Below are 16,901 nucleotides of genomic sequence, written 5' to 3' on the forward strand. Positions count from 1 at the left end.
AGATGCCCCACCATGCCACATAGGCACATGTTCCACTATGTTCATAGCAACCTTATTTGTGATAGTCAGAAGCTGGAAAGAACCCAGATGTTCCACAACAGAAGAATGGATACAGAAAATGTGATTCATTTACACAATGGAATACTACTCAGCTATTAAGAACGAGGGCATCCTGAGTTTTGCAGACAAGTGGATGGAACTAGAAAATGTCATCCTGAGTGAGGTAACTCAGAACCAAAAGGACACGCACAGTATGTTCTCACTAATCAGTGGATATTAGCCCCCTTCCCCCAAAAGTACAGAATACCCAAAATACAGTCCACAGAAATCAAAAAGGTCAATAAGCTGAAGGGCCTAAGTAAGGATGCCTCAGTTCCACTTAGGAGGAAGAAGAAAGCAACCACAAAGGGGGATGGAGGGAGTGACAGGGGAGGGAAAGGGGATGGGGTTGTGGGAGAAGAGAACATGATCTGGTATTAGGTAGGGTAAAGGGACTGATGCCCTGAGGGCCAGCAGAAAGAACGGAAATAGGCCACCTCCAGAGGAAAGAGGTTGGGAGGACCCTCTAGAATGTGCCAAAGACCTGGGAAGTGAGAGACTCTCAGGACTCAAAGGGACACTAGATGAAAGTCCCAACAGTGGGGAGAGGGAATTTATTAAATCCACCTCCAGCAGAAAGACACGGTATGAAGTGAGGGATAGGGTTGCTATCCCACAGCCAATGCTCTGACCCATAATTCTTCTTGTCTGAAAGAAATTCAGGGATTGAGATGGAGAAGAGCGTGAGGAAAAGAAGGTCCAGTAGCAGACCCAAAGGGGGATCCAGCTCAAGGGGAGGCCACAAGACCTGACACCATAACTGAAGTTATGGGGCATTCACAAAAAGGGACTACCATGACTACTCTCCAGAACACCCAACAAGCAGCTGAAAGAGTCAGATATGTACCCAACCAGCGAACAGAAGCTGCTGACCCCTCTGGTTGAATTAGGGAAAAGCTGGAGGAAGCTAAGGAGGAGGGCAACTTTGTAGGAGGACCAGCAGTTGCAATTAACCTGGACCCCGGAGATCTCTCAGACACTGGATCAAGAACCAGGCAGCATATACCAGTTGAGATGAGGCCTCCAACACATATACAGCAGAGGACTCCTGTGTCTGGGTTCAGTCGGAGAAGATGCACCTAACCCTCAAGAGACTGGAGGCCACAGGAAGTTATTTGTTCTTATACCCATAGATAAGTGTAGATCTGTAGGGGAGGCATTGGTTCCCTAACTGGTTCATGATTGTGTCAATAAAAGAAGCAGAAGCTAATTGCTGGGAGAATGGAAAAAGGTGGGACCTCCAGTTCCCAGAAGGAAGAGAAAGGAATGCAGAGTGGAAGGGGAATTCAGGCTATAGAATTCAGGCTGCTGACTTGTAGGTCTCAGGGCCCCTATAGTTTGTAGCTTCTGCCATGGGTGGAGGCCAAGGAGAATGGAAAGAGCTAGTTGCCAAGATTAGGGCAAGAAATTCTTTGCCCAGCCATTGCGTTATCTGCTTAGTTTTACAATATTGAGATTGTATAGTGTTTTCCATCTGTGGCACTAGGTGGGCAAGAGGAGAAAGTGGGCAGCCAGTGGAGTGCGAACAGCAGATCCCTTTGTTCTCAGGAAAGGCACCGGCTGGTGTGAAGGGTGGGGTGGAAAGTGATCGCAGCTGGGGTTGGGGGAATAAGATGCCCAGCAGGCCCTTGGTGGACTTAGGTAGGGAGTTTAGGCTGGTGGAGCCGAGTGAGACTGGTGGGAGTGAGATCTCAGAGCTAAGCCTAGAGCATGGCCCCGAGCAGAGGAACTAGGAAGCTTTTTTAAAAATTACATGCAACTTAGACCCATCTATTATTAATGAAACCTCTCTTTGAAACAAATCGAGTCAGTTGATCAACATGCCAAATTGTGGAGCCCAGTCCTAATGGATGTGTCTCCAACTGCACCCAAGGACAAGGGGAACATTGGGTGGAAAGATTATAAGTGCAGTAGGATCAGGAGGTTTGCCATGAGACTGTGTTCTTAATAATATCATAAACTGTACCCATAATATCCCAACAACACCTACACATCAGCTGAGCAATAACAATAAAAATAGATATGCAAATTTGGAAAAGGGAAAGCCCATGAGGCCTCAACCCAAGGAATACTGACAGTGAGAGAAGTAATCTCGAGAGAAGTGAAAGAACTCTACAAAGAAAACTTTTTTAATAAATCAGTTAATTTTATTTCAAAATTGTACAAAAGGCAGTATGTGGCTTTAAAAACTCTGTCTTTAGCACACATAGAAATTCACAAAGAACAAAATAGTTCTCATTCACAGTGTAAAGGCAGGGCTCTTTTGTAGGAGGTGGCATTACAGCTCCCCCCTCCTTTTGTCTAGTCTCTTGAGGTCTCCCTCCTGGAGGGTTTGGATGAAGCTCTCATATGAGCTTCCGGTAGTGGTAATAGTGGAAGGTGGGGTAGGCCTTCACTGACTCCTGCTGACACAGGTCTTGGTTCTTGTCCCTGACACAGTCTACAGCAGCACAGGCAATCTTGCGATCATCTTTGAAGGCATCAGCTTCAGCGGAGAAGATGGGGATGTGGTGAAGTTGGGGATGACCTTCTTACAGTGTGTGTATCAAGGGGCATAGAACAAAACCAAGGTACGTTTCTTCTTCTTCAGGGTATCCTAGAAGTTATTCCCCACCAGATGTAATACACTTATCTGCTGTTCTTCCCCCTGACACCTGTGGGCTCTGGAGGCAGGGAGCCTTGGGGTTCTGCATCCACTCAATAAACTTCTTTGTTCTGAGCACAGACACCACTTGTTGCTCGCCATTCTTAAAATACTTTAGGGTACGAAAGGCTGAGTGTTGAGAGTGATGCCCTTGAAGCCCTCCATTGTTGATGTTATTATTATGGTTAGAATTAAGTATGACTGGGTTCATGGAAAGTCGCCAGCCAGCTGCAGAAGACTAATACAAATCCGGTGTTCAAAATAATAATCATATGATAAAGTTATCCAATGTGATGACCTGTAACCTTTCTGAAAAAACCAACATCCTGCTGACTAATAGATATGACAAAACCTGTGACTTTTCTGACAACCTGTCAACATCAGCCTACGACCTGACCACACGAATATTGTGTCCTTGGCCTGTATAAATGTTTCTTATTTCCCCCCTCCCTCTGTTACCCATGTTATGGTATAAATTCAGCCTTGGGGAAAAATAAAATTGTCGCCTTGATCAGACTCTTGTCTTGGTGTCCTTCATTCCCCATTCTCTTCCAGGTACCTTCGGACCCGTCGCTTACAGCTGAAATGTGAATCCTTTCTGCCAGGGCCTTGTTGACAGTGGCATCAACAGCTGCAAGGACACCAGAGCTCTCAGCATCTGTGTGAAGGACTTCAGCTGCACTCTCAAACTCCGGCTTCATTTTCTTACAGTGTCCACACCATGGGGCATGGAAAATGACGAGGACAGAGGAGTGTTCCTTCACAAACGGGCCAAAGTCTTCATTGGTCAGGTGATAAACAGAGCCGCCCTCATCTGCCCAGGCAGTCTTGGGGACTTGGGGCTGTGGTGGCTGTGGATTCTTCAACCACTCCACGATGCTCTCAGCTGTAGACCCATAGCTCTCATACTGGAACAGAAACTGTCCATTCTCAAAATAGCAGATGGTAGGGTAGCCACATCCATTAAACTCCTCCTTGATGTTCTTGAATGTTCATCCCAGCCAGTACAATGTGACCTCACACTTGGGTGGCAGCCTTCTGGAAATGTGGCATGATCCTCTTGCGCATGCTGCACCAGGGAGTGTAGAACATCATGAAGAGTGGTTTCTCTTCTTTCTTCAGGAGCCGTCTGAAGTCCTTCACACTGTCAATGAGTACAACATCTTTGGCTCCAGGAACTTCTTCCCACAGTGGGGGACCTTTCGGGTCCTTCAGAAAGGCCACTATAGACTTCAGCATCAGAGCTCGGTCATATTGCATGTAAAATGCACCATCCTGGTAATGGAATAATTCAATCTTTTTGTCCTTTGAACTGAGGTCAACTTTCATCTCCTTGCACAATTTTCTACTCTCTACATCACCACAGTCCACCCAGCAGATGGTGCCTTGTCCTTTCACTGCTTGGGCCACAGTGGACAGTAGCTTGAGATGACTTTCAGCTGCCACCTCAGATCCTGAGTAAAGCACGAACACATTATTGTGGGTCCTGAGACGTTTCTTCAAGTCCTTAGGGTTAGAGAGTCTCTCAATGAGTAAAGAGACCTTTGTGGAGGACAGCCATGACGGCAGGACCACCTGGTTCACCCGTAGCAGCCCCCGCGCCTGTGCCATACTCGCTGCCTCCAGCCATCTGCACCTGGTTCCCGCATATGCCTGCTGGTTCCACCTCGGACAACCCAAAGAAAACCTTTTAAATCACTGAGGAGAGCTAGAGAAAGATGCTAGAAAAATGAAAAGATCTCCCATATGCACTGATTGTAGAATTAATATCGAGAAATATGACCATTCATTAAAAAGTTATTCACAGATTCTATGGGATACCAATGCAAATCCTCATAACATTCTTCACGGGAATAATGAAAGACACCATAAAATTAACATGGACTCACAAAAGACCTGACATAGCTAAAGCAATGTTCACTGGGGATAAAACCATTGCTGGACAGAGTTCCACTCCAGATCTTAAGATATATTACAGAGTCATTTTAATAAAAACTCTAAATATGTTAAACACCCCAGTATGAAAGCAAAACCACTGAAACTAGTGGAAGAAAACTGCTAGAAGGAAAGATGTAAGTATAGGAAAGTATCTTTAGAATAAGATTTCCTCCATTAGCAGAAAGAAATAGGGTCAACAAATGAAAAGTAAGATGTCATAATACTAAAAAGCTTTTGTACAGCTAAGGAAACAATCAATTTAGTAAAGTAGAAGCCACAGAGTAATAGAATACTTTTGCCATGTGTACCTTGGATATAGGGTTAATATCCAGATTATATAAAGGATTGAATAAACAGAGTGAATACTATTTTTTGAGTAGTATTCAAAAATAGGCTATGGATCTGAGTAGAGAGCTTTGAAAGAAGATAAAAAATGGGTAGGAAGTATATCAAAACATTCTGGCCATTCTTAGGAATTAGGAAAATGCAAACACAAAGAACTGGAATTTTATCTTACCCATCTTCTGAACAAGCAACAACAAATGCTGGTAAGGATGTAGAGAAAGAATTCATATTTGCTCTTAATGGAATTGCAGACTAGTATGGCCACTCTGAAAAACAGTGTGAAAATTTCTCAAAAAGCTAAGGATAAATCTATTGTATAATCCACCTATACCTTACCTTGGCATATGCCAAAATGACTTGACATCCTATCTTGTTTACACTTGATTGGCTAGGCTCATTGGTTCTCTATTCACAGTAGCTAGATAGTAAAAATAACTTAAATGGCCTCAAACTAATTTGGGCAGTATTAAGCTGTAAAGAAAAATGAAATGAAAAAGAGGAGAAAAATGAAATCATGAATATGTAGATAAATGGATGGAACTAGAAAATACACTGCCTAGTCCTGCAGCAAATTGATGTGTAGGGTTGGGGAGTGGGGAAGGTGAGGGTGTTGTGTTAGTGGGGATGGTGGAATCTGAAGGAGAGCATATCCTCAAAAGAGAAGGGGGTGGTGGAATGGGAATAGGACTTGTGTGAGGGATTAGGGGGAAGTCAGAAGAGGTGATATTGGATTAAAAAGCAAATAAATGAATAAATAAATTTGAAATAAAGAAAAAAGACATTCCATGATAAAGTGAAAAAATATCTATAAATCTAGCTCTTCAGAAAAAAATCCAAACCAAGGAGGTTAATAAACCCCATGAAAACTCAGGAAAAAAGCAATCTCCTATTAGCTAAAAGAAAAGAAAGAGAACACACACACACACACACACACACACACACACACACACACACACACACAAACTCCATGACCACCAGCACCACCAGTACCATCAGCACCAAAATAGGAATTCAGAATCTCTTTCAATACAGTAGCCTAAATTCTCAAGAAAAAAACACAGATTAACAGAGTGGATATGACAGCAGGACCCATCTTTTTTATGTATTCCAGAAACTCACCATTTCATCAAAATAAACATTACTTCAGGGGAATGGGTTGGAAAAAGGTATTCTGAGCAAATAGTTGAACCAAAATTAATAAAAAAAAAAAGAGATAGGGAAAGACACTATACATTCATCAAAAGCAAAATCCATAATGATAGCTTGTCATCTGTTAAGACCTATGGGTGCCCTAAACAAAAGGGAATCCATTTTTGTTAAAAATATTACTAGAGATTAAACCACATATTTATCCTTACACTTGAAGAGTGGGAGACTTTAAAACCCCACTCTCGTTCATGGAAAGATCATCCAGACAGACAGAGTAATGCCTGAGATAACTGACATTAAAAACCAAATGAACCTAACAGAAGATTACACCCAAACACAAATGATTATGCATTCTCCTCAGAATCTCACCCAATTTTCTTCAAAATCTATGATATATTTGGACATAAATCAAGTCATAATAGATTCAAGAAAGTAGAAATACTCTCCTGTGTCCTATCAGTTTACCATGCATTAAAGCTCGACACTGGCCCAAGAGGAAACTACATAGTGCCTCTGGACACAGGAACATAGGAGCAGTCGGCTGCAAGAGCCCTGCAGTCCAGATCTGTGTCCAGATCTGAAATAAACCAGTAATACATCTCCCTGCACCCAAATCCCATGGTGGTAGTGGCGGGGGAATCTCAGGAACAGAAGATACCATAGAAAACATTGACACAACTGTCAAACATAATGTAAAATGGAAAAAGCTCCTAGCCCCAAACATACAGGGAATCCAGGACACAATGAGGATAATAGGTATAAAAGAGAGTGAAGACTCCCAACTTTAAGAGCCAGTAAATATCTTCAACAAAATCATAGAAGTATACTTCAATAACCTAAAGAAAGAGATGCCCATAAACATACAAGAAGCCTACAGAACTCCAAATAGATAGGACCTGAAAAGAAATTCCTCCTGTCACATAATAGTCAAAACATACATGCACAAAACAAAGAAAGAATATTAATAGCAGTGAGCGATAAAGGTCAGGTAATATATAAAGGAAGACCTATCAGAATTACACTAGACTTCTCACTAGAGACTATGAAAGCCAAAAGATCAAGGACACATGTCATACAGACCCTAAGAGAACACAAATTCCAGCCCAGGCTACTATACCAGCAAAACTATCAATTAACATCGAGGGAAAAACCAAGAAATTCCATGATAAAACCAAATTTACACAATGTCTTTCTACAAACCCAGCCGTACAAAGGATAATAAAAGGCAAAGCCCAACACAAGAAGGTAAGCTACACCCTAAATAAAGCAAGAAAGTAATCTCCTTGAAACAAAACCAAAAGAAGAGAAGCACCCAAACATAATCCCACTTCCGAATATGAAAATAACAGGAAGCAAGAATCACTATGCCTTAATATCTGTCAACATCAATGGACTCGATTTCCCAATAAAAAGACACAGATTACTAGACTGGATACATAAAGAGGACCCAATATTTTGCTGCCTATGGGAAACATACCTCAGAGACAAAGACAGACACTACCTAAGAGTAAAAGGCTGGAAAACGACTTTCCAATCAAATGGTCTGAAGAAGCAAGCTGAAGTAGCCATTCTATATCGAATAAAATCAACTTTCAATCAAGTCATCATAAAAGATAAGGAAGGACACTTCATATTCATCAAAGGAAAAATCCACCAAGATGAAATCTCAATCCTAAATATCTATGCTCCAAACACAAGGGCACCTACATTCATAAAAGAAACCTTACCGAAGCTCAAAGCACACATTGCACCTCACAGAATAACAGTAGGAGATTTCAACACTTCACTTTCATCAATGGACAGATGATGGAAACAAATTAAACAGAGACATAGAGAGACTAACAGAAATTATGAACATAATGGACTATTCAGATATTTATATATTCCATCCTAAAACAAAAGGATATACCTTCTTCTCACCACCTCATTATATGTTCTCCAAAGTTGACCATATAATCAGTCACAAAACAGGCTTCAAAAGGTACAGGAAGATAGAAATAATCCCATTCATCCTATCAGATCACCACGGACTAAGGCTGGTCTTCAATAACAATAAGGAAAGAACACCAACATATACATGGAAGTTGAACAGTGCTCTACCTGATAATAACTTGGTTAAGGAAGAAATAAAAAAGACATTAAAGACTTTTTAGAATTTAATGAAAATGAAGGTACAACATACCCAACCTTATGGGACACAATGAAAGATGTGTTAAGAGGAAAACTCATAGCTCTGAGGTCCTGCACAAAGAAACAGGAGAGAGCATACATCAGCAGTTTGACAGCACACCTAAAGGCTCAAAAAAAAAGAAGCAATTATACCGAAGAGGAGTAGAAGGCAGGAGATATTCAAACTCAGGGCTGAAATCAACCAAGTAGAAACAAAAAGGACCATAGAAAGAATCAACAGAACCAAAAGCTGGTTCTTTGAGAAAATTAACAAGGTAGATGAACACTTAGCCAGACTAAAGAGAGGGCATAGAGAATATGTCCAAATTAACAAAATCAGAAATGAAAAGGGAGACATAACAACAGAATCAGAGGAAATTCAAAAAAAATCATCAGATCCTACTACAAAAGGCTATATTCAACAAAACTGGAAAATCTGGAGGAAATGGACAACTTCCTAGACAGATACCAGGTACCAAAGTTAAATTACCATTACAAATAAACCATCTAAGCAACCTCATAATGCTAAAGAAACAGAAGCAATTATTAAAATCTCCCAACCAAAAGGAGCCCAGGTCCATCTGGGTACAGTACAGAATTCTGTCAGACCTTCCTAGAAGACTTCATACCAATACTGTCCAAACTATTCCACAAAATAGCAACAGAAGGAGCACTACCAAATTCCTTCTATGAAGCCACAATTACTCTTATACCCAAACCACACAAAGACCCAACAAAGAAAGAGAACTTCAGACCAAATTCCCTTATGAATATTGACGTAAAAATACTCAATGAAGTTCTTGCAAACCAAATCCAAGAACACATCAAAATGATCATCCATCATGATCAAGTAGGCTTCATCCCAGGGATGCAGGGATGGTTTAAGATATGAAAATCCATGAACATAATCCTCTATATGAACAAACTAAAAAATAAGAACCACGTGGTCATTTCATTAGATGCTGAGAAAGCAGTTGACAAAATTCAACACCCTTCAGGACAAATGTCCTGGAAACATCAGGAATTCAAGGCCCATATCTAAACATGGCAAAAGCAATATACAGCACACCAGTAGCTAACATCAAACTAAATGGAGAGAAACTTGAAGCAATCCCACTAAAATCAGGGACTAGACAAGGCTGCCTACTCTCTCCCTACTTATTCAATATAGTACTCGAAGTCCTAGTCAGAGGAATCAGACAGCAAAAGGAGGTCAAAGGGATACAAATTGGAAGGGAAGAAATCAAAATATCACTATTTGCAGATGATATGATAGTGTACTTAAGCGACCCCAAAAGCTCCACCAGAGAACTACTTAACCTGATAAACAACTTCAGCAAAGTGTCGCAGTATAAAGTTAACTCAAACGAATCAGTAGCCTTCCTCTACTCAAAGGATAAACAGGCTGTGAAAGAAATTAAGAAAATGACACCCTTCACAATAGTCCCAAATAACATAAAATTTCTTGGTGTGACTTTAACCAAGCTAATGAAAGTTCTGTATGACAAGAACTTCAAATCTCTGAAGAAAGAAATTGAGAAAGATCTCAGGAGATGGAAAGATCTTCCATGCTCATGGATTGGCAGGATTAATATAGTAAAGATGGCCATTTTGCCAAAAGCAATCTACAGATTGAATGCAATCCCCATCAAAATTCCAATCCAATTCTTCATAGAGCTAGAAAGAACAATTTGCAAATTCATCCGGAATAACAAAAAGCCCAGGATAGCAAAAACTATTCTCAACAATTAAAGGACTTCTGGGGGAATCACCATCCCTGACCTCAAGCAGTATTACAGAGCAATAATGATAAAAACTGTATGGTAATGTTACCAACACAGGTAGATCGATGAGTGGGATAGAATTGAAGACCCATAAATGAACCCACACAGCTGTGGTCACTTGAGTTTTGAGAAAGAAGCCAAAACCTTCTGGAAAAAAGATAGCATTTTCAACAAATGATGCTGGTTCAACTGGATGTCAGCATGTAGAAGAATGTAAATCGAACTATTCTTATCACCCTTTACAAAGCTTAAGTCCACATGGATCAAGGACCTCCACATCAAACCAGATCCACTCAAACTAATAAAAGAAAAAGTGGGGAAGAGTTTGGAATACTGGGGAAAATTTCCTGAACAGAACACCTTATGCTCTAAGATCGAGAATCGACAAATGGGATCTCATAAAGGTGCAAAGCTTCTGTACGGCAAAGGACACTGTCATTAGGACAAAATGGCAACCAATAGATTGGGAAAAGATCTTTACCAATCCTACATCTGATAATGGGCTAATATCCAAAATATACAAAGAACTCAAGATGTTAGACTCCAGAGAGCCATTCCTATTAAAAATGGGGTACAGAGCTAAGCAAAGAATTCACAGATGAGGTATACTGAATGGCTGAGAAGCACCTAAAGAAATGTTCAACATCCTTAGTCATCAGGGAAATGCACATCAAAACAACCCTGAGATTCCACCTCACACCAGTCAGAATGGCTAAGATCAAAAACTCAGGTGACAACAGACGCTGGGGAGGATGTGGAGAAAAAGGAATACTCTACATTGTTGGTGGGATTGCAAATTGGTACAACTTCTCTGGAAATCAGTCTGGAGGATCCCTAGAAAACTGGACATTGAACTACCTGAGGACCCAGCTATACCTCTCTTGGGCATACACCCAAAAGATGCCCCAACATACAACAAAGACATATGCTCCATTATATACATAGCAGTCTTATTTATAATAGCCAGAAGCTGGAAAGAACCCAGATGTCCTTCAACACAGGAATGAATTAAAAAATGTGGTATAGCTACACAATGGAATATTGCTCAGCTATCAAAAATAATGACTTCATGAAATTCATAGGCAATGGAATGGACTAGAAAATATCATCCTGAGTGGGGAAACTCAATCTCAGAAAAACTCACATGGCCTACAGTCATTTTAAGTAGATATTAAGCCCAAATGCTTGAATTACCCAAGACGCACAGACCACATGAACCTCAAGATGGATGACCAAAATGCGGATGCTTCACTCCTTTAAAAGAGGAATAAAGATATCCATTACAGGAGGTAGGGAGACAAAGTTTAGAGCAGAGACTGAAGGGACGGCCATTCACAGCCTGCCCCACATGTGGCCCGTATATATATAACCAGCAAAACTAGATAAGATGGATGAAGCTAAGAAGTGCATGCTGACAAGTACTGGATATATTTCTCTCCTGAGAGACATATCCAGAGCATGTCCAATACAGAGGTCAATGCTAGCAGCAAATCAGTGAACTGAGAACAGGTCCCCATTTTGGGAAATTAGAAGGATTGAAAGTGCTGAAGGCGCTGTGACCCCATAAGCACAACAATGCCAACCAACCAGAGCTTCCAGGGACTAAGCCACTACCCAAAGACTATACATGGGCTCCAACTGCATAGGTAGCAGTGAATATCCTTGTTGGGGTACCACTGGAAGGGGAGTCCTAGGTCCTGCCATGGCTGGACCCCCAATGTAGCGGGTTGTTGTGGGGCTACAGCAATGGGGGATTGTTGGGGATAGAAGAGGGTTGATATAGAAGTGGAGGTGGAGGGGTTAGGGTTCTGTTGGACAGGAAACTGGGAAAGGGAATAACATTTGAACTGTAAGTAAGAAATAGCCAATTGAATAAAAATGGGGAAAAAAGGTGGACACATGAATAACAAACTATAATAGAGTGCTTATAAACTTATGGAAACTGAACAACTCTATTCAGTGAAAAATGAGTCAAAGTAAAAATAGGGAAAGAAGTTAAAGAATTTCTAGAATCAAATGAAAATGAATACATAATATACTCAAAGTTATGGGATACAATTAATGTACTTCTAAGAGAAAAGTAGATAGCACTCAGTAGTGATCTATATATTACATTATATATATATATTATATTTTACTAATATAGTAAACAGATCTGCTAAGATACTAGTCTTGTAGTGATGCTATAGATATAGATGTCTTCTTAATTCTTTATGATGATCCTTTAAGAATTCCTAAAATTAAATCAATATTTATTAAGCTCTTTTATAGTGCTATTAGGTCCTTTTCTGATAGTCAAAAATGCAATGAGAACTCTTTCAGTCAACCATGTGTGACCAGTTAATTGCTTCTAGATAATAATCACACTTTCTATTACTCAGAGCACATTTCAAGAGGTTCTAAAACCATTAACCAAAGGCCATAGAAAGGTAACTAATGATTTATTATAGGTGCTAGGACAGAAGATAAAATATTGACTGGGTTTATTTATATAAAACTTCACTAATAAATTAGTTATGTTTTTTAATTTTCAATGAACCTGTGGTTCCAAGTCTCCATTTGTCTCTATCTGTACAATACTGGGGTTTCCATGGCAACCAGGGTCTACCTTTACCATGACCTTTTTTGGTCTCTCTCATAGCACCATGCCTCAGCTTCTCTCCATGATTCTTTCAAGCATGAGATCTCTACTGAACCTATAGCTGTACCTTCACCAATGGCCTCTCCTGTTACCATGTCACAACTGCTCCCCATGTTTTCCCTCAGTGTGACAACTCTCATACCACCAAAATCAGTAACATAAAGGAGACTCTCACACCTTACCAAGATCATCTGCCAGTGTGAAATGCACCCTTTGCACCATCTAGAACATAAAAGTCTGTGTGCTGACCCTGAGGACAAACTCTAGATTTCATCTCAATGTTGTTGATTTCTTCTTAATCACAGCTAATTTTCAGTCCTCTCTAATCAGCCTCCTATATCCCAGTAAAACAATATATCACATCAGTGGTCTTACCCTTTTTGTAAACACAAGTGATTCTCTAGCCCTTGTTAACCTGGAAATCACAGGTTCCTCATTCAAAATATCACATGAATAGTGTTAGTAGAGTCTTTAAGAGACTCTCAAAATTTCCCCTGAAACTTCACAAACCAGGTCTCCCTTCATGTGCATTACTCTCAGCATTGTCTTCTAAGTTCCCACAGCAATCTATTAAGCTCTCAGTGCCTCAAATTTCTAAACAAATTTCTCAATCCTACAAAACACAACATGGCTAAATCTTCCAATCTTTATTATGTGATTCTTGTTCTGATTTTTTGCTTTATTTCTATTCCTATGACAAAATGTCATGATCAAAAGCAACTTGGGGTGGAAAGAGTTTCTTTCAGCTCACAGCTTATAGTCTTTCTTGAAGGGAAGTCAGGACAAGAACTCAAGGTAGAAACTAAAGTAGTGGCCATGGAAGTACTCTACTTACTGTCTTGATCTCTATAACTTGGCTGGTTTGATTTCTTATACACATTAGGACCACCTGTTGAGGGTGGTACCCCACACAGCCAGCTGGGTTTTCCCTTATCACATTCAACAACAACACAAAAAAAATCTCCCACAGATTTTGTTATAGCCCAGTCTGATAGAGGCATTTTCCTCATTTGCAATTCCACCTTTCTGGATGATCCTAGCTTGTGTTAATTTGAAAAACAACAAAAACAACAATCAGCAACAGCAACAATGAAAAACAGCCAGCACAGAGTGGAGTAGATTTTAATAGCAGGCTGGTGGTTTTCTGAGGAAGCAGAGGTGTGTGTGTGTGTGTGCGTGTTGTGTGTGTGTGTGTGTGTGTGTGTGTGTGTGTGTGTGTGTGTGTGTGTGTGTGTGTGTGTTGATTAATTCTGGAAGAGGTGACTTTAGGACAAAGAATCATGTCCCTAAGAATAAAAAATACCTTTCATAGTGCTATAGTAAGTGACAAATATTCTATAAAGGAGTTATGTTCACAACATCAGGGTTTTAAGGTAATTTCCAGAAAGAAAACATTTTTACTTTCTTTTTGTTGAGTTGGGGAAAAATAATACTATCCAGTGAAGTTATTAGTGTAGTTTCAGTTTCCAAATATACCCACTTCTCACATCTCCACTTGAGACTACATACAACTCCTTAAACTTTACTACCAATCCCTACAACCCAGAGGCAAGTATTATGGTTAACAGACATTTAACCACACTCTTATTCCAACAAGAAATATGAAAGCAAGAGGGAAGATAGAGAGAAGTACTATAGACAGTTGAATTTATGAATGTATGGGATCAAAGGTCAGAGAAAGAGGGGAGAAGATTGATAGTTCTCCAAGGAATAAGCTGCCATTCATCCATATACCTCTGACTATCCTTATCTTCAGAGATATACAGCTTTGTTAGGAAACACAATTTATTTTTGAATATTTTTGTAGCAGAAGTAAAACCATAGCTTGATACTTACATTTCATTTGCTTGAAGATGGACTTGTTAGGCTCAAGCCAGTGCTAGGGAGAAAATAAAAAACAGAACAGAGATTGTTGTTGTGAATGGAAACTCCTGAAGTAAAGCTGTCTGCAGAGACTGATTGATTCGAATTGCAAATCTGTGGGGAGACTGGAATATTGTAAGTTCAGAGGCTAATTACTTTATATTAGGCTAGTTCTAGTCCTCCTAAACAGCCATTTCTTGCCCACCTCTGTGTCTGAGCTAACATCTAGCGTGTAATACAAATCTTTTAGAATTTATTAACTTAGTAGATAACTAGCTTTCTCCAATTCAAAAGCTAAAAATGCTATCTTATATCTTGGGCCTATAGAAAAGCTTTCCCCACCTTGTTGTTCTTGACTTTCTTGTATTTCCACTGATGTGTTTGTGAGATGTTAATCACCTAAAAGCCTCAGGTTGACCAAGAAACTGGACAGGAAAACTTGACTGATAACTTCTGTAGAAGTTTCTGTTGAGTTCAACAGTCCAATCTTCTAACCACACCTTGGTGCCTACAACGTTGAAACTGCATATTGGGATAAACTTATTTTGACCCAGAGATGTTATGCTCTACTCCCCAAACCCTGGCCAAGGACATTATGTTTGGTTGGACACTGCTAGAAATCCTAGCCCCTAAATGTTCTCAGGAAAACAATAAATAGCCCACAGTTAATATCTACAAATTCCATACCCTGAACTCTCTCATGTAAGCTTGCATCGAAGATGCTGAATCTCCATTTTGGCCCAGTGGTTGTTGTCCTTTGTTGTTCTAGTCAAAGGACACTCTGCTTCTGATGAGTTTGGACTTGTGCTCTCATTTATTTCTCAGTTGTCAGAATCCATTCCAATCTAACGCTTTGGGAAACAATAAGGTTTTCAATGGCTCTTTCTAAAGTTGACTGTTTTCTTTCTCTCAACTCTTGCCCCCATCTCCACAGCACTCCAAATTCACTATGGGCTAAAATTCCAATGGAACAACTCCTTTGACCTCCCCCTGTAGGAGCAGTATAAATTCCAATGCTGTAATAATTTCCCTATTTGGGAGATTTTATTGATTCAAGGGTTAAACTTGGTTTTTGGCTCCTTTTCTTCCTTTCCACTATTGATCTAATTCTGTTGTCCCTCTGACCTCCAGAGTAGAAGCTTTTTATCATTTGACAACACTGAATACATTCCACATCCAAACCACAAGGTAAATTTCAGATTCAGTCTAAGGTTGCTCTGGACGGACACCAGATCTGGGTTCATGTGGTCTTCTGGTTTTGCCTGCCAGGTCACTAGAATTTTGAACCTCAGGAGTTCTTCCAGATTTCCACATTTGACTTTGTCTCCCAAGTTCTAAAATCTGTAAATACCCATTCCAGTCCCTAGTCACTCGTTTGTAGTCAATTTCTGTGTGGTTGAAGGTGATAACTTATTACCAGAAAGAAGCCTCACAGTTATTCTGCCTATAATGAGGTCCAAGATCTCCATTCTCAGACACTTGGGGTTCTCTAAAAACAAACTTCGAGATATTAATGTATTGAAGTCTTAACCCAACTTGGATAATACTTTTGAGTTTCAGAGTCTCACTAACTCAGACAACTTTGTGCGACAGAATGACAATAAGTGGAAAGTGTTCCACTTTCAAATCGGTTTTCTGTCTTTACTTGGACCCTTTGCTTTATTACACTATTTCCAGTTTTACTAGGGTAAACTTCTAAACCTAATTCCCCAAATTCTTTCTCAGATGCTAATCTGGCTAATGGGCTCCTCCCTATCAAAGTAGAGTAGCTTTACTGTCAAATTTTCTTATGCTATTTAATCTGAGAAGCTGGCCCTTGATTAAGGGACTGGCCCTCCTACTTCAGACTCAAAGCATGTTTTTCTTAGACTGGCCTTCAAATCTCTGCCCTGGGTCAGACTGGTCCTTTAAGTCTGTGACCCAGAAAGGGAAATGAGCCAGCCCAAGAAATAAACATTCATAAATCCTAACAGGGACAAGATGTTGTCAGTGAAGAGCCACTACAATAGGCTCTGCTGGGTGTTAATGCCTGTCATTTCTGCCTGGGGTCTCCAGACCCATTATACTCTGAGGTAAGAGTCCCCTACACCCAGTTCTCCTTTGTTGCTCACATGTTTATTTTTGCTTCTGACCAATCTAACAATGTGTTTGCCAAAGATATCTGTGTTAAGCTTCCCTTTCACATGAAGATTGAAAAGATAAAATTGGAATTAACAAAATAATGTTCATATATTGGTTTACTAACACATGTCTAGAATGTGATTTTATA

General features: G+C 40.1%; 1 protein-coding gene and 1 pseudogene across 2 annotated transcripts in view; both read right to left on the reverse strand.

The window, feature by feature from the left end:
* Frmd3 (FERM domain containing 3) overlaps positions 1–16,901 on the reverse strand; it is a 195,163-nt gene that overhangs the window by 116,610 nt on the left and 61,652 nt on the right. Inside the window, exon 3 of the mRNA XM_032896836.1 lies at positions 14,606–14,648. Coding sequence (XP_032752727.1) covers positions 14,606–14,648 — 43 coding nt within the window. The remainder of the gene's footprint in view (positions 1–14,605; positions 14,649–16,901) is intronic.
* The window catches only part of LOC116901115, a 32,806-nt pseudogene continuing 17,320 nt past the window's right edge, over positions 1,416–16,901 (reverse strand). Inside the window, exons 2-4 of the transcript XR_004387958.1 lie at positions 14,606–14,648; positions 3,303–5,292; positions 1,416–2,872 (exon numbers count right to left, since the gene is read on the reverse strand). The product of XR_004387958.1 is annotated as a protein disulfide-isomerase A5-like (transcript). The remainder of the gene's footprint in view (positions 2,873–3,302; positions 5,293–14,605; positions 14,649–16,901) is intronic.

The sequence above is a fragment of the Rattus rattus genome, chromosome 1 (genome assembly GCF_011064425.1).
Source record: "Rattus rattus isolate New Zealand chromosome 1, Rrattus_CSIRO_v1, whole genome shotgun sequence".
In the NCBI taxonomy this organism is placed as follows: domain Eukaryota; kingdom Metazoa; phylum Chordata; class Mammalia; order Rodentia; family Muridae; genus Rattus; species Rattus rattus.